Here is a 24610-nt window from a genome sequence, read left to right on the forward strand (position 1 = left end):
CGACGCGCGGGTTGGCATTTGTCGAGGATGATCCGGAGCTGGAAAAGGTCGCCCGAATAGCCGTGGCCTTGAAGGAGATCTGCATCGAAATTGCTAGCTTAAAAGGTATGTTTTACAACAAATTTTAGTTACATGTGAACAATTTTAATTTGTTTTTGTTTTTCACAATTTCAGATGAACGAAGTCAACTTTTCCTGAATCGTTTGGCCCTTCCATCGAAGAAGAAGGTTCCGTTGTACTATGAGAGAATTCCCCGCCCGATTGACCTGGCGCAAATCCAGGCCAATATTGAACAAGGATCTTATAAGCAACCGAAAGCTTTCGAAGAAGATCTTTTAATCATGTTGAGTAATGCGGTGAAATATTTCGGCATCGGATCACCGGAAGGCGTGGCTTCGGAGAAGTTGAAAGAACATTATTACATCTGCAAGCAGCGACAGGTAGACAGATTGATCGCATACGTTGGTGAGCAGAACGAGTTGCTGAGAGGGTTCATCCCGAAGACGGAACCAGAGCCGGTGGAGCAGATCAAGGGGCGTGGAAAGTTCAAGAAACAGGAACAGGCAGAAGATATCATTCGGTGCATTTGTGGACTGTTCAAAGACGAAGGACTGATGATTCAATGTTCCAAATGCTTGGTTTGGCAACATATAGAATGCACGAAAGCGGATCCAGCAGTTGAAAACTACATGTGCGAAAAGTGCGAGCCAAGGAAGGTGAACTACGAGATTCCGTTGAACGAATTTACCGACGAAGGCTTTCAGTACTACATATCGTTAATGCGTGGCAACCTTCAAATTCGTCAGACAGATACAGTTTATGTATTGAGAGATATTCCGATGTCTCCGGATCCGAAGAACCCGAATGCGCCTCAACGGAAGCACACGTATGAAACCATCGGAAAGGTTGACTACGCCGAGTGTGATATATTCCGAGTGGAGAGCTTGTGGAAAGATAAGGAAGGTCGACGATTCGTCTATGGTCATCATTATTTGAGGCCACACGAGACGTATCACGAGCCAACGAGGCGATTCTATCCGAATGAAGTAATGCGCGTTCCGTTGTTCGAGGTGATTCCAATAGAGCTGGTGATGGAACGCTGCTGGGTTCTGGATCCGACGACTTTCTGCAAAGGTCGTCCGGTTGATAGTTCGGAGCCACACGTTTACATCTGTGAACTGAGGGTAGACAAAAGTGCACGACTGTTCTCCAAAATTCCCCGCCATGCTCACCCGGTGTGCATGAAATCGTATGCATTCCACAAATTCGAGCAGAAACTGAAGATCTCCAAGACCTTTGCGGTTGGTATTAATAAAATTGCGACAATTTCTGGTTTTTCCAGATTGAATAATTTTTTGCTTATTTTCAGCCTCACGATCTGGGATCACTGGCACATCTGCTCGCTGCTAAAGACAACCGCAAAAAGGCTAAAAAGGATGACTCGGCGTCCTCTGCATCCGCGACGCCCACCAGCACAGGAGCCAAGAAGATGACGCCAATCATCCAACTACTGCCGCCTCCTCCGAAGGTAAGTCGAATTCGTTGGGGCTCATCAGCTTTTCGCTCATCAATCGCAACGCTGTCAACCGCACGCTTATGTCACGCACACACACGCACACACTAGGGATCACTCGGACATAGAAATGGACACATGGTTTGCACTTTTTGGGACTTACATTACTCAGGAAACGTTTTTTGTGCTTCTACTGGAATTTTTCAAAACTCCAGCTTCGTCTTTGCTTTTTTTCGAAAGCTTCTACAACCAAATTGAAAATTACTCGGGTGTCTTCAGAAAGCCACGGGAGCATATTGATAGCATACCAAATCTAGTTTCGCAAGCTGCTGGTGGTAGGCTTCATAATTTTCTTTCGAAAGATTTCTAACATACGGTAGAAACCATCCACTTTTGCATGAAGCATTCAAAGGTTGTTTAATGTTTGTTCAATATATGCGGCTTCTCATGGAGACTCAAATATAACTTAAATAATCTTCTGCTGTAAGTCTCCGAGAACTTTCAAATGCCTAGCTCGTGGTAAATGCTTTAAGCTTTTGGTCTTAGATCTTCCACTCCTTCTATTTGCTGTTCTCTCGCAGTGCAATACTTTTTAACTTTTTTCCAATAGGTATTTTTGGAAGAGTTGTTTAAATTTAATTTTTACAAATAGACTTCTCACGCACATCAAAATCATTGCATATCATCAAGCTTCAATAATTGGCTTAGTACTCATCCAGTTATCATCGACCGTCACCGTCTCCAGTTACCATTGTGATAACCGTGTTTTGGTGCTCAATGTTCTCTCTCCTTTTTTCCTGTATTTGTATGTGTGAAATCGAACTGTGTTGTGTACATATACAAAGCCTGACAGCCACAGCACCGATGGAGCTCTAGTACTACCTTCAACAGAGAGGTAATTGAATGTCTCGAACCCATGTGAAATCTACCCCACCCTCAAGTACTCATCAGATGTCCTAATTTCCATGACTAACCGATTCTTTCCTCCTAATTTCACCTACATAGACCCTCGCCGAAAAGCGCAAACCGCTTGGAACTGGTGTTGAGTCGCCTGATGACCAAACTGAACTCCAATCCGGCAGCCTTCCGGTGGTTGACATCAGCTATCTCCTTACCGGCCGTGGAGCCCGACTACGACGCACCATTGCCAACGCCACACCCGTCCCGGCCATTTGAGAGTGGGTCAAGAAGCGCAAAAGCGCCGGAAATGGAAACGCTTCACGACTGAAGCCCGCGATTACAAGCTGAGCAATTGTCATCATTATCATCATCATCATCATTGTCATCATCAATTGTACATAGCTGCCTACTTGAGCATCGAACAGTGGAGATGCTTTACATTCATTTAAAGGTTATGTTTGTATAGATCATTCTTGGAACATACTAAGTTATTTTATTTATTTATGTGACCCATAATCGTGGAGGTGAAAATTTTGTTGCCGGACAAATAAAACCGAATTGTTTTTGTTTCCCATTGCTTATGTTCATCACTGGATTGTTTCACTAGTTAAAGTCGTTGAGTTGATACACCCGCATTAAGTGATTTTGTTAATCAAAGTATAAGTAGTTGATAATACAATAAAATAAACAGATTGACAGCAGCACTTTTCTCAACCAGGTTTTGTTGTAATCCGTTTTCAAGTATTAACACAATTGCACCCAAATTAGGCAATTCACACTTAATATGATACTTTTAAGAGAAATAAAAGCAAATACACTGAAGATAATCAAAAGGTTTAACGAGAGAATTTATATGACAATATACAGTTTAGTTTTGAAAAGTCTTCAAAAAAACAGAATATGTGACTGACAATAGGGTTTAGGTAAAAATCGGATGAAATTATTATATTTGGAACAGAAAGTAGATCGGAATTCCGTACGGCGGTAGACATAGGTGAAAAACTACAATATTTTTTTTTACTTCTAGAACGCTATAATAGGGTTTTAAAACGGCAATGAAGAACTGTACTAAATTCAGCAACTCTTTGAGAATTTAACGCGTATGCAACTTAAACCTTCCCCTTTAAATTGAAACACAATAAAAGAGATATATGTATGCATGACACGTTGCAGAAAACGCGGAATCACATAAGATTGTCGAATAGTAGCCAACCTTGAAATACAATATAGAAATGAAAATAATACAGAAATTTAATTGAACATATCTCTGTGTAAACATTTATGTCCAGAAACTTACCTTCAGTCATTTTCTTACTTATAAACTATATTTCTACTATATTACTCATTTTACTTAAAATTGCTGCTTTGTATTGTCTCTGTAACCTGTGTAAGTCAATTGGTTTAAACTCCAGAATGATTTGGAGCACTTAGGAATATACATGGTTTGGACTTATCTAGATTCATAAATTTTATGCACATAGCCTCTAAGAGCCTGCATGGGCATCTCAGGTTGCTATTGGTTTCGTACCAAGCGTAATTGACTTGGCAGACCAAGGTTCTAAAAACCAGAATAGTCTGGAGAACCTAGAAGATCTGTAGAAATATTGTCTGCATCTTTCAGGATTCAGCTCATCCTACTTAGGTACCTCTGGTTGGCTACAGTGCGTCGATAATAACATATGCCTGGCGTGTATTGTGTAGGAGCTCCATAATCATCGTGGTCTTGAGCGATGTTCCTTCAGTTTCCCTGAACGTTCAGGGTCCCCAGGTCCGATTCCATCACGCTCTGAAATAGCCAGCGTGTGTCGTGCCCTTCCTACCGAAGTCGCTGGCCCCTACTCTCGCCCGGTTCTCTGTTGAATATTGTTTTTCGGGCTTATTCTTTTCTTCCGAAATTTGCATTAAGTGGATCAGCCCACTGAAGTCTGCCGGTATTTTCCTTACGATAAGGCACAATATTTTCTTCTTCTTTGTGTACTTTTGATGTTACAGCTCATGATTCATGCGTTTCTCATTGTAGCGTACCACAGAGAGCATGTACCACTTTTAAAAATAATCCCGAGGGATCTCTCGTTACGCGATGTAGATCTTAAGGCCTCATTCCAGGGTTTGCTTTGGATGACCATGAACCTATGCAATGGACAGACATTCGGTTCTTCTGTGGTGCACAAAGGGCATGTACTTGCTTTTAGAAACAATTCGAAAAATCTCTGCTTTTACTGGAATTTGCAGATCTTACAAGGCCTTTTTCTCCAGGATTTTCTTGGATAATCATGAACCTATGCAATGGATGACATTCTATTCTTTATACCAGCAAAGGGCTTATACCATTTTAGAGGCTCAAGCAAACCGGAAGATCCCTTGAAGTTGCGCGTGAAGTTCTTATGGCCTTTTCCAGGGTTTTCTTGGATGACCATTTACTTACTTACTTATGGATCCTGTACACCTCCGGTGGTGCAAAGGGCCGACCTGAAAGATTCTCCATCCTGAGCGGGATGTCCAGCTATCACTTTAACCAGTTCCAGTTTCCAGTTTAGATTGCGGATATTCTAACTTTATTGAGGGCTTCGCCGCCATGAGCATCTCGGGTCTGCCTTCACTGCGATGTCATGCTGGGTCTCCAGTCTAATAGCTTGTTTACAGATTTCCGTTTCCGCCCTACGTGAAGTGTGGGCCGACTCCAGCCCCCACTTCCTGATCCCCTGAATTTCATGTTGCTATCGGCCTCTGATGACAAATTGGACAATGCGAGCTCGTTGTTTGAGATCTGAAAACATATGGGGCCACCAGAGCCCGAATTATATATACCGCGGCATTTGTTGATCAACACCTATGCAGCCATTGAGTATTCTCCACTGATACAGCGCACCATGTTTCGCTTCAGGCGTATACCAGCACAGATTTCACGATTCAGGTTGAAAAATTCATATTTTGCGTGCGTTCACTTATCTGCTTATTCTTCCAGATATTTCTTAAACTCGCAAAGGCAGCCTCCTTGCTTTCTTGGATCCGGTGCGCTTATGTCGACTTTGGTACCGCCAACGACGCCATTTGCTACCAAAGATATTGGAAGCTTTCAACATTCTCCACTGGTTGCCGGGCTACTGTGAAACTGGAAGGGGTCACCGTGTTCACATCCAACGATTTGCGTTTAGTTGGACGTTGGTGAGTAAACCCTGATGAAGAGGGAGCGCTCGGCAGGGCTTTCCATTGAGCTTACTCTTCAATGCCAGAGCGTTGTTGAGCGAGTGAGTGCAACGTCATCAGTTCCATGGGTTATAGGCTGCCATAACAGCTTCCAAGTGGTTTGGTTCTAACGATCAATCACACGCTTCCGGTGAATCTCATCGATTAGCGATGAGGAAACAGTAACGGTGATAGAATACATCTGCTTACCTCACACCAGCTACGACCTGGATAGGGTCAGACAGGACCCCATTGTGCAGCACTCTACACGAGAAGGCCTTCTTTTTTTTTATATTTAACGTTTGTTTGTCGACAAATTAGTTAAAAATTAATTACAGCGGCTTGGTAGTCACATGGGCTACTGCTTCTGCCCTCATTCGGCAGGAGGTCGTGGGTTCCATCCCAGGTCCGTCTCCATTTTCTATCTTTCTCTTTATTTCTCATGTTCTAGCAATCGCTAGAACTGAAATGGACTTTCATACCGTTTCCATTACTTATTCCTATACTCTTTCAACTTGAGTATTCTAACAGTAATCTTGCATAGAATTTGGAAATGAACTCATGGAGTTTCCCTGTTTCACCCATCCAATTAGAAATTCCATCAGTTACCTTCTCCTATCTATCACATTGGCAGCTCGTTAACCAAGACGGTGACCTCTGCCTCTCCAACTCTAACCCAGAAATTCAACAAATTCCTGCATGAACTTGCTGCTGGCAAGTGCAGAGGTATGTTCATTCGGCTTGCAGTGGGCGAGTGATTGCATCCATCATTTCCTCCCTTCCTACATTGACTTTTTTTTTTGCAGTATCTCTGACGTGGCAGGCGCCGGTATGACTTAACAAATGAGATCACCAGTAGCTTCAGTACATATCAAGATGTGTGCTAGTCCCAAGCAAACATCTGTTGGTTCCTGTGCAAGAACAGCTGATCTGGTCAAGTAATGTGAGCAATTAGCAACCACGAGCAGTCAATCAAGCTCAAGCTCAAGCTCAAATTGAGCGTTAAAAAATTATTTACATACATTGGTTAAACTACGACTTCTAAGTTGAAATTTGAGTTCATTAACATCAACCGCCTAGCTCCATTGCACTTCTCAAGGTTGAATGCGATGTATTCAATTAAAATTTTGAGGAATTCTTCGTCGTGTCGGTGTAGTGATCTCGATCAAGGGAAGGCTCGCAGAAGATCAGCATACTGGAAGGGCGTGCGCTGACCACTAATCAAACTCATGAAGAGTTTGTTTGGTAGAAGTCCGTAACGCATTACGGACTCTGGAGCATTAAAATAATTTGTGTTGGAAGCGTTTCTATGGGCATGCCACAGTGAATGCATTGTTCTCTGTCCGTCCGCCCTCATGATAAGAACAGAAGCCGTCGATTCTTGTGGCATCTTCTTGATTAACTCCATGCATATATATATAAATCACTACGCTTTTGGGGTGATAGATTAAGGTCAGCGGATACCTTCCTCCACACACGTTTCCAGTTGGTGTTATTGTTTGCTGTTTCCACTTTCGGTTTGTCATGTATCTCTTACGTGTAGAGACGATAGATGGCATCTGCCGTAGGATGCTAAGCGAATTTGAAAAGGAAAGTTGATTGCTAAACCACTTAAGAATTTGTTTCCAGGTGCAGGAGATCTGCAGTGGTATTCGCTGGAGTAGGATTGCTCTATGGCTGAGGTAGAAGCTGTAAAACGGCAAATAAGCAATGTGTTCCCGAAGATAGGAGTTTAGTAGAAGGGCGCGGCATTTGAATATCGGAAGATGCAGATTTATTCCACCGTCTTCCTTTTTGCGACGCGCCTAGTTGTCAGTTGGGACAGTCGCACTCATATTCCACGAAATAAGAGTAGTTCCGCCTGTTGGCTGTCACTTAGCTACGTGTGCTGCCGTTGGAGCTTATAGATTAAGCAGCAATGTACCAAATTCTGGATAGCAGAAATGTGGTTGCAGTATTGCTTTCTGGTGCAGTGATAAGACTACGCATGGAGTGTAAACCAAATTTGGTGGATCGAATTTTGCTACGAGAGAGTCCCAGTTCAAATTCTTCAGTATTACGAATTGAAATTGGAAAAAGAAGACACTCGGAGCATTTTTATTTTGTTTTAGCCATCGAATCCACGGTATAAGCCAGGAGCATTTTAGGTTTCCACCTTAACATCGATAGCGGTCGTTTTGGATTCATTCAAACCAACGCCTGATATCCGTCCGGAAAAGTCATTGAAACAAATCTCCTGCATTGTGTTGCCAGCTTGTTGCCGTCGGTGATGATTGCACTGATGTCGTCCGCATATGGCGACGATTAGTTCAGCACTCACACACTTGTTCTAACCGCTTTAGGAAGCGAGTGCCAGGTAGAACAATGAAGAGGGTGGCGATAGAGGGTCCCCCTTTGGCGCACCGAGCGTTGGATAGGAAAAAGGGAGAGAAAGGTGTCCGTTGATCAGCAATCGGGAGTGACGAAGCTGCTGCTTTTCGTGCGAACAAATCGCACAATCCCTGGGTTGAAGCGCAAGAGCTTCCTCATGGTATGGAATAAAAAAATTGATCCACACGATCAAACGCACTATCGAGATCAAAAGAGACCAGTTTTGCATTTCGTCTGTTTTTGCTTTTAACTGCGCTACTCTGTCCTTCAGAGCAAGCGTGGCTTGAAAGATATTGTGTGCCGAATTGGAATTGTGACTGATGTAGGTGAAACCATTTTCTCTCGATCGTAGCACGGGCCACACATCAAGCAGCCGTAGTTGCAGAACGGTTGGCTTTGAGAGCGGGGCTGGAATTTGTTCCCGGTTGCATCCGTATTGCCGAATAACGCATTGAAGTCATCCGCCCACTGATAATGTGATCGGTTTGATGGGCGTAGAGTAATATGCAATGGTATTGTTGAAAAAGCAGTTCTCGTGCGGCACGGTGAACCGTGTCTGAAGGTGCATATACATTTCCAAAGCGCGGTGTTGTAGATTCGTAGAAACGATTACTCTAGACCAACATTTAAGAAAAGGGCAGGGTAACAGCCAAAATTCATTCCTTCTGATTCTTCATCCACATATAAAGCTATATACGTAGACGAAGAATCAGAAGCTGAATAAATTCTTGGCTGTTACGCCCTTTTCTACATGTTGTTAGTCTAAAATTGGGGTCTTCCGTAGAGGCTTCTCTCCACATAAGAGAATATTTTGATGTGCTCTTTGAGAGCAATGGCAGTTCCCTCTTCCTTGTTTGGTCCACGTTGCAAATAACATTGTATCCAGAAGCGAGCGTTAGCCGGTGCCGTTTTCCACTTCTTGCAGCCTGAGGCTGGCTCTGTTCCTCCGATGGTTGTGTCTCTCTCCCGGAGGCTCCGGGCTGTTGTTGACGCTTCTTTCATTGGTGACGGATTGTCTTTTCCAGGGAGGTGAGTGCTGGCTACGAGTTCGTCGGTTGCGTATGCGAGTGTTGCAGATGCTAGAGAATTATCGGTATCAAAGTTACCGTCAGTCTTGTCGCCAATCGAGAGTAGGAAGCGAAGAGCAGTGTGGATAGTAACTTGAGGTGCTGTCGCTTTTCTGATAAAATGCCAGTAGGGATAGCCGGAGGAGCTTTCATCGCCTTTTTTTGCTGTATTCATGAAGTCGAAGCTGCATTGTACCGCACAAACAATGACAGTTCTTTATGGGTTTTTACAGGAGCAAACAGAGAGGGGAGCATGGCGGCTATGTTTCACTCAAGCTCTGACAGATAGCAATGGATTTCCAGGCAGTGGAAGAGCAGAACTTGCTTTGACTTCGCGAATTGCTGGAACAGTTTTTGTCCCCTGAGATCGTTGTTTCCCTTGCATCTGGGCGACGCTGACGTGTTTTGATGTTCGTTTCGCTCCGGTGCGCGGTGGTGGATGGAGGTTCGGCTTTGCCGATTGTTTCGCCATAGCTTGCTGTTTCGCAACGCTTGCGTATGATTCATCGGCACTGAGGAAAAAGCGCCAGCAGGAAGATCGAGACCGTGAAGAGACGAAGCAACTGTACCCAATACGCTGGCAACGCACGAAAAGTTCTATGCGAGGCCAAGTTGAACCGTTCTGGCACGGGCTATGTGCCATACAGCCCGATATGTGTAAGGACATAAACAGGAATCTTCTTACATACGCGTGGGGTGATTCAAAGGTGGCGGCAGCACTACGAAGAGCACCTGAATGGTGATGTGGCAGACAACGGTAGCGGTATGGTAATGAATCTTGGAGGACGAGCGCATGACATGCGACTGCCGGCTCCGAATCTCCAAGAAATCCAGGAGAGATCGGTCGACTTAAAACAACAAAAGCCCCTGAAGTTGACTCATCTACCAGGAGGAGAAGCTTTTTAAACACGGTGGTGATGCACTGGCTAGAGCGCCGTAACTGGGTGATTTCAAGGTTTGGGAGGATGAGTTCTGCAGCAGGAGTGGATGGAAGGTGTCGTGTGTCCGAAATTCCACAAAAGGGCGATAAGCTGGATTGCAGCAAGTTGTTTGTATTGGCCGGAAATTCTCTAAAAATCGCCAATGGTGGGTTCAAGCGAAGATTGAAGTTGGATTTCAAACAGGAAGCTTAAGCGCCATCTCGTTAGAGGACTTCCCGCCTAGAAGCACATTGCACATTGCTTCTGTCCATCAAATTATTTCATTTAATACGTGACACGAGAATGCACTATTTGAACACTCACCAAGCCAATTCATAAATATGTCATGTAACTATTGTTCTAATGCTGGTTTCCATTATAGCACCAAATGAGTGTCTTTAATGGATTTTGCAATTCCTGATATCATAAACCTGGTTTACAGTTGTCATTTGAGTGATAAAACGGCCTATTTCCATACCAACAGAATAGGTGCTTTAATGACCATTATGCAACTCAAATGGGTTGTAATTCATTATAACCTCATTTGGTGCTATAATAAAAAACCATACATTGGGACAGTAGTTACATGACTACATTTAGCTGAATTAGTTTGGGTGAGTGTTTAAATAGTGTACTCCTGCGCCTCGTAATAAATGAAATGGTTTGTTGGACATAACATCACAATTTTCCAAAGGCAATTGCATCCATCTCCATAGCTTTTCAAGCAATGCAATTTGGCACGATAAGATGGAATCTTATTGTTCTCTGCGCAACATAATTTATAGGTATGAATGATCATGTGGAGTAAATTCGATTGTACAATTTTGGTAAAGATTTATCATTATAGCCCTTTTTCGTCATTGCATAGCGGTGCAACTCGTTGCAAAACTCGATTTTTCAGCACTGTAGTATTTATCCAACTCGGCAAGCCTCTTGGATAAACGTACAACTCGTGCTGAAAAATCATCTTTTGCAACTAGTTGCATAAACTACTATTATGCAACCCATTTGAGTTGCATAATGTTCATTAAAGCACCCATGTCATTGGTATGGAAAAGTAGGCCGTTTCATCACTCAAATGCCAACTGTAAACCAGGTATTACGATCAGGAATCGCAAAAAAAAATCATTGTAACTGAAATTTAATTTGGGTTGAAGCTTCAAATCGCTCAGAGGTTTTTTAATGGGCCCCTTCAACTCACAGAACCGTTTGTGCATGGATAACATGCTATTCCGCGTGTCTTGGAATCAGTCATTAATACAAGTTCTTTTCCAAATTCAGAACGGACAAATTTTTGCAGCAAAGTATGTCCGGAAGAGAACTACTACGTCACGTACCTTTTCACAGTTTCTTGTACTTCCAGAAAATTTGTAATTTAATAGATGGCTAAGAGCATGAAGCAACAAGTATGATTAATTAGATGATGATCGATTTTGGCGGTAGCGTGAACGTCGTAAAATATGCTTCTTTGCAAAGATTCATTCATGCGCACATGCAATTGTTGGAAGTGGAGCCTAGGTGACCATACTGTCTGTAACCGCATATTTGTCCCATATTTGCTGGATTTCTATTTTTATGAATATGTGATTATAGACAGTTATGGTGATAAATGCAGGCGAAACTAATCGAGATTTTAAACGGACAGCAACATTTGAAATACCGAAAAATCCGGTATTTTCATCTCATCACCATATTTTCGGTACTCACGCACGTGATACCGAGTATTACCGATAGCACACATATTGCGTTGTTGCCGCAATTATATGTGATCGATTTCGTCACTTTTGAGATGCTGCAACCAAATCTGGCAAAGTGTGCTACTTGGGAACTGATCGGACAGTTCAGCCAGGGTGATTCTTCTTCTGCCATGCCCGCAGTATCCTGAGCCCTGTAAGGTGGATCCTTGTCCGCTTGGTGCCAAGAACTTGTCGAACAATTCACGTTGCAACGCGTTGTTACGGATGCTGCTCACCGGAATTGTAGGGTAAAATGTCCTCGTGACCAGTCCCGAATAGCGTACAAACTTCGACTTCCCTGGGTGCCCAAAGGGCCACGGTCTCTGTTCCTGGTTGTCGGGCAGTCCCGCTGGTTAATCTAACCGATAGAAAGTGTACATCTTCTTTTGCGCTTCCTTTGCTGTATTCAGGTGCAGGTGAATCTTCATTAGTCGACTGAAGGTTGTCCTCCTAAATGCTCTTGTTTTGCGCAGGAAAATCGCGCTCGTCACCTGCTAGCCAAGGAAAAGTATTACCGCTCGATAGCCAAACACACTAAAATCACAGTTAGAGCTGTGTGCGCCGCCGCACCGCGACCGCCGACGATTTTAGGCGCGCTGCAACTCTTTTGATCGTGCCGCCGGTGAATTTTAGGAGCGGTGAGATATTTTGGTCTTGGGGCTCATATTCTCCTTCGATTTGTTAGAAGAAAAATCTCTAAAACCCTTACATATATGTTTGAAAATTTGCTGCGCCGCTGAAATAACATGTACATCAAGCCTCTTTGACGTATTACTTTTTATTACTTTTACATATTACTTTTTTTTTCATTTAATGCATGGATCTTTGGATTCTTTTAAATATGTTACATTATTATAGCAATCCAAAGACCAGGGGCAAGACACACTGTTTATTAGCTGAACTTTTGTGATGAATATGTTATTGCCAAATGTTTCAGGTCTTTCAAAATTTCCTGGAGCTTAGGTTCTAATCCACATGTAAACTAATATATTTTGGCCTTGTGGTATGGTACATGCTTCCAACTGATAATATATCAATATTCCTAGAAATATTTCCGAAATCTCGGAGTTGGAATCTCGGCAAAAGTTTTGCCGAGATCTAAAAAATAATTTAAGTGTGTATGTTTCATTTAAGAATTCCCTAAAGTATAGGCCTTATCGTCTATACGCATAACGAAACATCTATTAGTTCTTTTTTTAGAAATGAAACATGCTCTTTGGGATCATGTGAATCAAATTGGTTTTGAATTGAATGCATGTTTCATTCCAAGGAATCGAAGTCCAAGAATGGAAGTACAGGCCCTCAAGTCAATACACGTAACGAAAAATCTATCAGCTCCTTCAAGATATGGAACATGTTCTTCATTTGAATCAAATTTTATTTTAATTAAGCTTTCGTGCCAAAAATTTTCATTCGCTTAATCAATCCTTCAATTTTTCAACTTTCTTTCTTTTTTTTCTTCTCAACTTCTAACTATTTTAAAAATTAAAACAAAAATCGAAAGAATGTTGAACCAACATCAGTTCAATTCTTCAAGCCGGTTCATACAAGCAGCACTTTTTTATCTTTTGGTTCCGGTTTTTAAAATTTATTTATTTATTCTTACCCCTAAACAGGCTTAAAATAGCCCCTATGATGTTGGGTTAAAAAATGAGTTCTATGGAAACGTTAACCTTAAATAAGGGGCATCCACAAAGTACGTCACGCGCTTAGGGGGATTCGAAGCGTGACAATGCAGACAAAAAATAGAAAATAATACATGAAGATGACGGTCAATTGAATTCCTGTTCCATTCCAAGCCACTCAAGTTGTTTTTTTAATTGGGGACAGGTGTTCAAGTCAATACGCAAACGAAAGATCTATTTGTTTCTTTCAGAAATGAACATGCGGTAGTGATCTTCTTATTAGCATTACAATCTCACTGGGACATTACTGACTCACAGCTTAGTACACATCATGAGGCACTTTCACAGTGGAACTTTGAGGTTTCTAAGCCAAGTTACCTTTTGCATTCAGGAGGCAAAGATATACTTTCATGCCAAGGAAGTTGAGAAACTTCAACCAGAAAGATTCCTAGACCAGACTGGAAATCGAACCCAGCCATTTCAGCTTGGTCTTCTTTGTAGCTACGCATCTTATCGCATGGCTAAGGAAGACATCGAGACCTTAAAAACTAAACTACAAGAATTCTTGAATGAACTAAATGGAAACATTATTGAACACTCATACTATTCAATTGACCTTTCGTCAAATATTGTATCTCGTTTTTGTCTCAGTCGATTCTGGAAAGGTCAGCTTTCCAAAGAACCTTTTTTTGAAGCTCTAACTATTAAATACGATCATAAAAACAGTGCTGTAGTGTGAACCGGTCTGAAAAATCATCCAATGTTCCAATCCCAAAAAAAGCACTTTTCGATTTTTGTTTTGATTTTTTAAATACTTCGAGGCGTCAAAAATATGGGTCTTGAGAAAGTTGACTTAAAAGCCAAAAATCGATTGAGCGAATAAAATTTTTGACGGAAAGGTCAATTCAAAAGAACACAATCAGCAAAACGATTTAGAAAAGCAAGCAACTCTCGGATGTCAATACCAGGGAATTCTTCTATGAACTGGGATGCAATAAATATCCATTTCTATGCTATGTAGGTAGTAATGAGACCTTTCAAATTATTCGTGAAAACTGGAGAACAATACTTTGTATTTATCATTCCATTTGCTCGAAAGAAGCTTAGAAAACGAAAAGATTGTGAGCCATTGTATTTGAACGACGGAGGTAGCAATGTCGAGTAGAATCATAACTCTTAGTTATTTGATCGAACATAATACAGGAGTTCCCTCTCCCACCCACCAAATTTCCTCGCTACGCCACTGACTGATTCACCGGATATTTTAAGGACATAGTTGGAAGAGTACCACGATGGCCGTCAATATGGCACCTGACCTTCACGGTCAACCCACACCTCCCACACTCCTCTCCCAAAACATCTGAATGCATCGAACAAAAGTTCAATATTCGAATTACTAACCTGTTCACAGCATATTTATTCACTTCCGTGATAATGAACACGTTTCTCCAAAGAATCCTAGTATTTGGCTCGAATTTATATCACAAATCAGCAATCTTGTGCCAATTTAAGCCGTTCGCGATTTGGTGGGTTATCACTGCACTTCACTTCTGCTAAAGGGCATTGGAAAATTAAGTTTTACTCATTTCTTCGCACATGAGCAGCCCGAAATGTTGATGGAATGCAAGTGAAACATCACTTTTGAAATCAGTCACTTGTTTGAACCGAAAACTTTATAAAACTGCTATTTTTGCCCTAAAAACTATGAAAAACTGATCGCGGAGCGAATGTAAACAACACCGGCGGCACGATAGCAGCAAACTAACTAGGGTGGTTCAAAATGATTTTGCTCGCCAGGCTCAGTCGATGATGTTTCATATTTTGGGTGTCGTTTGATGGTTTGGGCTGGTTTAAATAGGGCTTATCGTGCACAGGTCGTTTCAGGTTTGTATGCTGACAGTTGATATGGCGAGGTTGAATTTAACATTATTCTGATTGTGGCACTCCGTCATTGGGCGCTGGCGAGGGGAGACCATATGACTGGATGAAATACCAATTGTCATAGGGTCTGTTCTAAATTACGTCACGCAAAACTGAGTTTTGACCCCCTCCCCTCGTAACAAAAAGTAACATTTTGATACCCTCCCCATGTAACGCGTAACTGTGAAAATTTTACAGGCAGATTTTTTCCTTCTCTGAAGCATTCGGTTTTGGTATTTTTTGAACACTGTTAGAATGATCAAAAATCAAGGATATCAAGGATGCAGCTAGTAGAAACGAAAATAGAATTTGCGATTATAACCATTTACATAGTTTTGCGGAACTGTGGTGTCGAGAAATACAATATTCGCTTAGTATTTTTACGCATATCAGTCCCTAGGTCAGCATGTTGATTTCGATAATGACTATATACTATAACGATGAACAGCTATTACTTCAATCAGTGATTTAAAAAAGACATTCAAATAAATTTTATTCGCGTTATGCGTAACATTTGGTAGTACCCACCCTCCCCACCATTTAGTGTAACAAAGATAACGCAAGTTGGACCTCCCTCCCCAGAAGCGTTACGTAATTTGAAAGACCTAAAGTTTGTACAATCCCATTTTATTCACCACTTAATTGTACCTTGACAGATACGTATTTACCTCAACAGTAAGGTCGTCTCAGTGTCTCGTTCTTGCCCGACTAAGTGGTGGAATTAAATGGGATTGTACAAACTCGTCTTATGACAAGTGAAAACATTCCACTAAAAGCTCAAAATAATTTTCTTAACAAAATTGATGAAATATTCAAGAGCTTTAACTCCATAGACAATGATATTAAATGGTCGTTCCAATAGTTGGAAGTCGATTTTAATCGAGGTTGCCAGTCTTTAGCATCAAGGATTATTGATCATTTAGTAATTTGCATTCGATCCACTAGTAACGTAGTTACAGCAATATTTTCAGCTTAGACCAAATGCTAACGAAATTTCAATTTACTTTTGTCATACTAGCGCTATAACTCCGTTATTAGTTGAATTCTAATAACAAACCATCAGGCAGAGTTGTAGAAAACCTTGCACTAGAAGTCCACCATACAATACATTTTGAAAATCAGCTTCTGGAATAAGTACTAAATGATCGAACGCAAATTACTTAACGATCGATAACATTCTTGTTTAGCATGATAATCAGGCTTCTCAGAAGGAATCAGTGAAACGTAATCTAAAAAATAGCCAGAATTTGTCTGTGATATTGCACCAGGGCCAGATACTTCGTACAGAAAGTGTGACATGGGGGTGAGCGGATATAAAATACTATTTTTTTTGCGTTACGTAATCAATGGTTCTTTCTCGGTGCGAATTTCGTTCAGTCTCTGGAATGTTGCTTTCAGCTATGTGGGTTCTCTTTTCACCAGCGTTTGAGGGAGGCGCTGTAGCCAGTGTAGTGAAAGGTTTAGTTTCATACTTGCATACAAACTTGAACCGGCTTGTGCTCACCCAGGTTTTGTTCGATTCGGTTTTGAGGACACTGGAGCATGGGACGGAATCGAGTGAGTGTTGGAGCTGGGTCGTTTTTGAACCAACTACTAATATTTTATGTTTTATAAATACGACACCAATACTACTACAGTATATGACAGTTTTATTGTACCAATACTTTCAAAGCTTTGTTTTGGTACTCAACCCACCTTCACCTTAAAGACATCTGATTTTATTACTGATGACAGAATTTTGGTGAATATGCCATCAGGTGGGGATACGGTGATCAGCATTGCATTTTTAGCAATGACAAAACCAACATTGAACCATTTCACACAGGTAGCAGAGCTAGAAATATCAGAACACCCTTTAAATAACTGGTATCAAACTAGAAAATCCTCCTGGTACCATTTTCAAGAAACCCTTTCTGAAAAATTGGTTCTCTCGATCTGAAACATTTCTGGAAACTCTACCATCAGCGATTCTTTCTACAGGAATTCTGAACTACTTTTCCAGGAATGAAGAATTCCTACTTAAAGAAGTTAGAAGAATTGATCCTTTGAGAATTTTGGAAACTTCCTTTTCTTTAGTTCTGTGCAAATCCTCCCCAGGAATTCTTGAAACTCCTTCTTTAGGAATTTTGGGAAGGTCATTACAGGAAATTCCTCCGACATGACTTCTAAAAATTTCTTTACCCAAGAATTCCTGTAAAACTAAAGAATTATAGGTGGTTTTATTCTCCCAGATTTTATGTTCACTGCAAGAATTCTTTGCCTAGATTCCTTATAGAAGTTCTGAGGAATGAATAATACGTGGAGAAATTCGGAGAAATCACTGGAGAAAACGTAATGAAATTCCTGATGAAAGCTTGAAAGAATTTTGAAGGAACCCTAGGTGATTCTTCTCACGGTATTTACGAAGAAGTATTTTACAGCATATGTACAACATAAATTATACTTATTGCAATCATAGCTCGAAAAGCAAATATTTAACGAAGGTATGTCCGTCACCGACCGACGAAATGTTCGAAGGATAATTTAATTATTTGTTTGAGAAACTGCATGTATTTATTTTACACATCGAGGAAACAACATGAAACTATTTTGGACAAATTGGTACCGAATCATCTGATTTCTTCGATACAGATCAATAGTTTTTGGCAAAACCTAACACCCTGAGGTGCGAAAATGTAAGCAGTACTCCATAATTGCTTTTAAAGTACGCACAAATGCGATCATAGATTCCTGAACAATTTTTTCGTATTTTTGCCAGAATAAGTATTTTGACGAGGATTCAGAGTATATAAATATCTCATTTTGGCCAAAATCATGTGCAGTTTCTCAAACAAACGGTTCAATTTTGAACGCGACGATCGAGCACGCCGCCGCCGAGGGCAAGCGGCGTGGGCGACTAAGCCACCGCCGCCGTTAGCAAATTGTGGTCACGCCGCCGCCGGCTGATTCGTCTGTCAGTAACTGAGTAACTGAGTAGGCAACTGACGTTGGATGGTCAAAATGCCCATTGAAAGCCGCCCGCCTGTAAACAAACAAATGGAGATGCTTCAAATGTTTGGGCTTCGACACCGGCAGGAGTTAGTAAAGGTCCGGAAGATCCAACAAGTTTTGTAAATGCGGAGAAACAGGTCATTTTAGAAAGACTGACGCAAAGACCCAAGTGCATGCTTTGACAGAGGACGGGAATGGCTATAAATGCTCGTATATCAGAGGCGATCGCAGGTCAGCAGTAGTGGATATAATTCAGATTAATCTGAATCACTGCGATACCGCATTATTTTATGGCAGTCAATAACAGAAACGATGTGTGACGAGCGATAATTGAGATCCGTATCGAGTTCCTCCTAATAACGGCAACTGGGTGGTTGATATAACGGAATGGCAGTAATACAAGTTATGGGCAGATTCTATCCAATAAGTGGTAGAGAGTTCATGAGGGGTTCGATCGTTAAAATCAATGGCGTTTACGTATGCAGTTACTATGCGCCTCCAATGTGGATAGTGGAGCAGTTTAGCCAGATGCTAGAGCTGACAACCGACAACCTGATCGGACGAATGGGAGGTGATTTCAATGCCTGGGCTGTGGCGGGCAGCAGTCACCAATACGAGAGTATATTTTCCAGGAAGCTCTAGCGAAGCAGATGACGACTGTGCAATGAAGGCTCCGTACACATTTCGGAGAGACGGAGGAGCTTATTATCGATGTCACGTTCAGCAGCCCTTCGTTGATAATGAAGAGTTAGCGAAGAGTACACCCATAGCGATCACCAGGGATTCGCTATTGTATTGGGCAACGAAACCATGCGACAACACGGTAGAGTGACGTTGAGGAAGTAGAAGACGAAAGTCTTCGACAAGGACCTCTTGGTTGAGGCACTTCGACCGAACAACACTATCGAGAACGAGATGCGGCCGAACTTATAAGAAGGATGGTAACGGCTTGTGATGCGCAGCAGCGAAAACTGGAGCCTAGTAGCAATCGGCGTCCAGCCTACTGGTGGAACGAGTCAGTGCACCTGCACTGCTTGTCTAAGATCCAGGAGGGGGCACAGAGAGCGAGGATGGAGCCAGAGAGAGGAGCGCAAGGCGGCGTTCCGGGAAGCTAGAACCGCACTGAAAGGCTAGTCAAGATTAGCAAGTCAGATTGCTACAAGAGCTATGCCGAGAAGCAGACGCCAATCCTGGGTGACGCGTACCGCGTTGTAATGGCGAAGATCAAAGGCCGTCGACGTCAGCTGAAATGTGCCCAGTTATGCTGAAGGAAATCGTGGAGGGTCTTCCACGAAACACGATCCGACTACTGGCTACCGATACACGAAAAATAAGCAATTTCGAAGGTCGGCAAGTGTCCAATGACGAGCTGGCAGAAGCTGCGAAGCGCCTGAAAATGAACCAAACATGCCCAAGTAACATTCCAACAGCTCTTTCGCATTCTGTTTTATTGCGGTTTTAGCAAAATAGTCATGCTCTTCAGTTTAGAAAAGCATTTAACATGTATGAATTATGGTGCTTCTATAGGCTGTTTTCAAAACCTTTCGAAACAGGTTATAAATTCCGTATGGTGCGAAATTTTAAGTATGAATTTATTGTAGCACTTATCATTAAACCATTCGAAAATAACAGATCTTTTGAGTTTTGTTTTATTTGTTATTATGAAATACTTCTTAAAGTTGTTTTATAACTACAAATTATACTTTCGAAACAATATGGTTTACTTTTGGCATTTATAAATGCTGCAAACTTTGCTGATTGATTAAAAAAATCGCGAAGTGAAGACGAGTAATAATAGCTGAGAACTTCATTCTCACAACAAATATAGCCATTAGATATGACTATGCTGCGTGCTTACTCACAATATGCATGCTGACATATGTTCAGCTACGACAATTATCTCGGTATCGGAATTTATGTTTGGTGGAAAGATACTAACGATAGAAGAAATAAACAGTGGCGCGTACCTGCCTCAGCCGACTTAAACGTTTCACATTTTCTATGACGGTGCACGTAATGCATTTCTCTGATTAAGTGCCGTCACGCACAAATAGTATAGTATTTTATTTTTACTTACTTGTATTGATTGATTTATTCGGCGTCTTAATCCGTGCCGAAAACTTCCTTTCATGTCGTTTGTTTAGTTTTGTTTGGAAATTTTGAACTGTCAAATCCCTTCTTATTAGGGTCATCATATATGTTGAAAAATGACCAATCGGAATTTGTAACAGCTATTCAATAATATTACATAAGCAATTACGCATTGTAAAAGCTTTTTAATGTCACATTTAAACATTAAGATTTTGAGTTGATTACATCGAAGCAAATCATCTCGGATGCCATCGCCATATTGTTTTCCACTTAGCGTCAGTAGACTTTGCATCCAAATATGTAGGTATACTGCATTACATTCATCGTATTTTATAAACAAATTTCCTACGAACATTCAAAATATATAAATAACAATAATTTGTCAAAACGATTTTTTTGTTTTCGAAAAATATTTTTTGAAAAATAATTGTAAAATCGGAGTTTTTGAAAGATCAGTTATATCAATGTTTTGCGCATATGACACAATAAATCTGATTCGGCACCATAAAATTATGCACCATACAGCAACTCTGCTTTAATTATTTTTATGATGATTCAGATTATTTTGTTTACATTTGAATATGGCATTTTATGGTTTCATATCAAGAAATTTTAATTTATTTTGTTGAGACTGAACATATTTTATTATTTCATGTGATTGTTTGAATAAAGCTAGATTTAGAGAATTATGCATGTCGAGATTAAATAACTTAGAAAAGGTTTTAAATAATGCCAACTTTCATTTATAGCAGTTTTCAAAAAGATTTCTAAAGGTTCTTGATGTTTTTTTGTTTATGTTTTGTCAGATTCTGATCTTGAGTCTGTCTTACATTTACACTTAAAACCATTGCAAGAGTGAGCCAACTGGGCAGATACTACACTTCAAGAGGTTTTGGTGTAAGCGATCAAGAAGCAAATACCTTGGCTTGTTTTATTGTCATAGGATTCAAATACTCTTGTAGCAAATCATAAAACTCAAAATGTTACTTGGGATGGTTTAGAAAGCTGATTTTGGTATATCCTGATAAGTCTAGAACGGAACTATATTTTTAATTATATATTTTCATATTTGTATTTATATATTTTTCAAATATGTATTAATATTGTCACGCTCTCATTTTATCATTTATTCATATTTTCCTATGTTCAAATTTTTATATTTCCATTTCATCTTGTTTTCGTATTTTCGTTTCTTCTGCGCGTTCATATTTTTATATATTTATGATTTATATTTTTATACTTTCGTTTTCTCTATTTTCATTTTTATAGCATGTGAATATAATAGTGTAAAAGTGTAAGTTATTTTCATATTTCATATTTATTATTCTTATGCTTTCATGTGTTATATTCTCATAATTTTGCTTGTTTCAATGTTTACTTCTTATATATTCATGATTTATATTTTCATATATCCATATTGCCATATTTTGATATTTTTATTTACTATCATATTCATTATTATTTATATTTTCAAATGTTCATATTAATTTTTTTTATATATTTTCATATTTTCATATATACATATTTTGATCCCTTCATATTGTCACATTTTCTAATATCTATTTTACCACATTTTCATATAAATATTTATCAAAATTTACTAAAACTAGTTTAATAAAAATACGGGAAGATCGAGAGGGCATCATTTGCCTAAGACGTTATTATCTGACAAAATTTTATTACGTTCGATGATCAAACATTAGAAAAACGGGAGAAGAGGACAAGATAAAAAGAAGATACATTTCCAATACAATAGAAGAAACATATTTATTTTAATAATTTTTACCATGTTTTTTATAATTTTTGACACACGGTGATCTAGTGACGTCATTTCTTGAAGCTGAGGTCCTTCGGTCAGGGACACGAACTATTTTTCAAATAATGTAATCCCAATCTAAATATTTATATTTCCTTTTCAGCTGAAACAGTGTTGCTGGTGAAGTTTTGTTTCACACCAAGGATCAATTTGCTCTTTGATTTACATAAATTTCAACGTTTTTCTTCTATTCTTAATATTCCCACATTTTCTCAAATTACCATGGAGCTCCATATATTTTAAATATTCTCGCATAAACATTTATAAACAATCATCTTGTCGTAAACGACTTACCTAACCAAATGACAATTATCTTCACTTTCAGAAACATTGGCTGACGAAGATTCTGAAGACGCATCACACTACATCACACTCATATACTACAACTTATTATTTCAGAAATATGTGCAGAATGCAAAATCAATGGAATTGTTTTGCTAAAATCTATTCATTCATATTACATTCAAGAACAAAACATCACCTTTACAATATCAATTCCAATAAAATATAATATTCACGCTTTTCGCCAAGAAAAGCACCCTTAATAACCCATCCAAATTCCAACTCCAGATACCTATGAAGGTCGCGCGAGTTCTCCGCATCTTCTTAAGTAGGTATCTAATCAACACTTCCACCCAAATCCCCACTGATCGTAAGGACCTGGCCAGGTGTTGAACAAAGGGATGTTGAAGAAAACTTACAAGCCCCAGGCTGTTTTTCTCGCATCTAACGCCTATCGACAGCCAACCCAGGATATGTGCGGTCAGGTATGCTATGCTATGCTATCCTGATATGTTCAGAAACTACTCAGAGGTGTCTAGACGAGGGTGATTTTGCAGAAAGTTGGAAGTCCCAGAAACTGGTACTGCTGCCAAAACCAGGGAAGCCGCCGGGAAATCCGGCTTCATACAGGCCTATATGCCTGATAGACACAGTTGGGAAACTTCTGGAGAGGATCATCCTCAACAGGCTGACGAAGTGTATGGAGGGTGAGCGTGGACTGTCAAACATGCAGATTCCGCAAAGGAGTATCGACAGTGGATGCAATCCGGAGAGTGCTCGAGAGTGCTGAGAAGCGTCCAAACAGAAGCGAAGAGGAGATCGATACTGCGCAGTGGTTACGATAGATGTAAGGAACGCGTTCAACAGTGCAGTTTGAAGCTTCGTGCGCTGCACAGAATGCGAGTTTCCGAATATCTTTGCACATCCTAAAGAGCTACTTCGAGCAGAGTCCGGTGTACGACACGAACGAAGATATAAAGTCGATGCGTGTTACAGCGGGTGATCCTCAGGGCTCCATACTCCCCAACCCTCTGGAACGGAATGTGATGGAGTCCTGACACTGGCTGCCCAGGAAAGTGAAAATCGTAGGTTTTGCGGACGACGTATCATTAACAGTGAAGGGAGACACTCGAAGAATGTACGTCTTTGACGCCTCCTATTCTTCGAATGTCACCACAAAACGGAGGTGCTATTAGTCAGCAACCGCATGGCGATCCAGCGGATGGAAATCGTCGTCGGAGGACATGCGATTGCTTGAAGCGATCATTGAAGCAACCATTTCAACAACCACGTTGTTTACGCTTGTGAAAAGTCGGCGTAGGCAATGAACGCAATAGCTAGGATCATGCCAAACGTTGGCGGCCCAAGAAACAGCACGAGGCGTCTGCTAGTTAGTCTGTCATCGATACTGGGTATGGGGCTCCTGCCTAGGGCAATGCACTACAAACCAAGCGGAACCGGGAAAAGCTGAAAGTGTGTAGAACGATATCGTCGGAGGGAGTATGCGTTATCGCTGGGATGGTACCCATTTGCATCACCCTGGCAGAAGAGAAGAAAAAAATTTCCATACCAGTTGAGAGACACGGAAACATGAGAAAGGTGGCGAAAATTTGTTCGATGGCGATGTGGCAAGAGGGACAGTAGAGAAAGGAAGGTGGACCCACCGACTTATTCCAAATCTGTCGACGTGGATGAACAGAAAGCATGGCGAAGTAAACTCTACCTGACGAGTTACTGTCACGGATGCTTTCGGAAGCATAACAGGTTCGACAACCAATTCCCGTTATTCCAGAACGTGAGAATGTTGAAGAAACGTCGGAGCATATGGTGTTCGATTGTCCGCAGCGGGAATTCGTAAAGAAATGCCTGTTCCAATTGCGGATAATATCGCAGAGCAAATGTGTCACGAGGAAGTCACGTGGCGGTAAGCAGAGCCGTGACGCAAATACTGTCGAAGCTGCAACATAGATGGAGGCGAGATCAGCGGATAAGTTCCAGTTCTGGAGAGTAATCAGCGCAGTGAGCAGTGTTTGGCTTCTCGTCGGGGCGCAGTGTAGAAAGTCTTGCTAACGGAATCGTCGGACCGACCTTGGCACTCGAACAGCCAACCTGCTGAAGAAAGAAGCAGAAAGCGCTTCGGATACGTAGGGCACCGAATACGAAGTCGGCGCAATGCGTTAAAGCGTCCCTGCG

The 24610-nt window shown here is 40.9% G+C and overlaps 1 protein-coding gene across 1 annotated transcript in view; it reads left to right on the forward strand.

Moving 5' to 3' along the window:
* LOC134223644 (histone-lysine N-methyltransferase ash1-like) overlaps positions 1-2704 on the forward strand; it is a 40845-nt gene extending 38141 nt beyond the window's left edge. Inside the window, 6 exon segments of the mRNA XM_062702831.1 lie at positions 1-105; positions 175-1301; positions 1370-1528; positions 2519-2536; positions 2538-2592; positions 2595-2704. Coding sequence (XP_062558815.1) covers positions 1-105; positions 175-1301; positions 1370-1528; positions 2519-2536; positions 2538-2592; positions 2595-2689 — 1559 coding nt within the window. The 3' untranslated portion in view covers positions 2690-2704.
* Positions 2705-24610: the final 21906 nt, after the last annotated feature.

This window comes from Armigeres subalbatus, chromosome 3, assembly GCF_024139115.2.
Source record: "Armigeres subalbatus isolate Guangzhou_Male chromosome 3, GZ_Asu_2, whole genome shotgun sequence".
Taxonomy (NCBI): Eukaryota; Metazoa; Arthropoda; class Insecta; order Diptera; family Culicidae; genus Armigeres; species Armigeres subalbatus.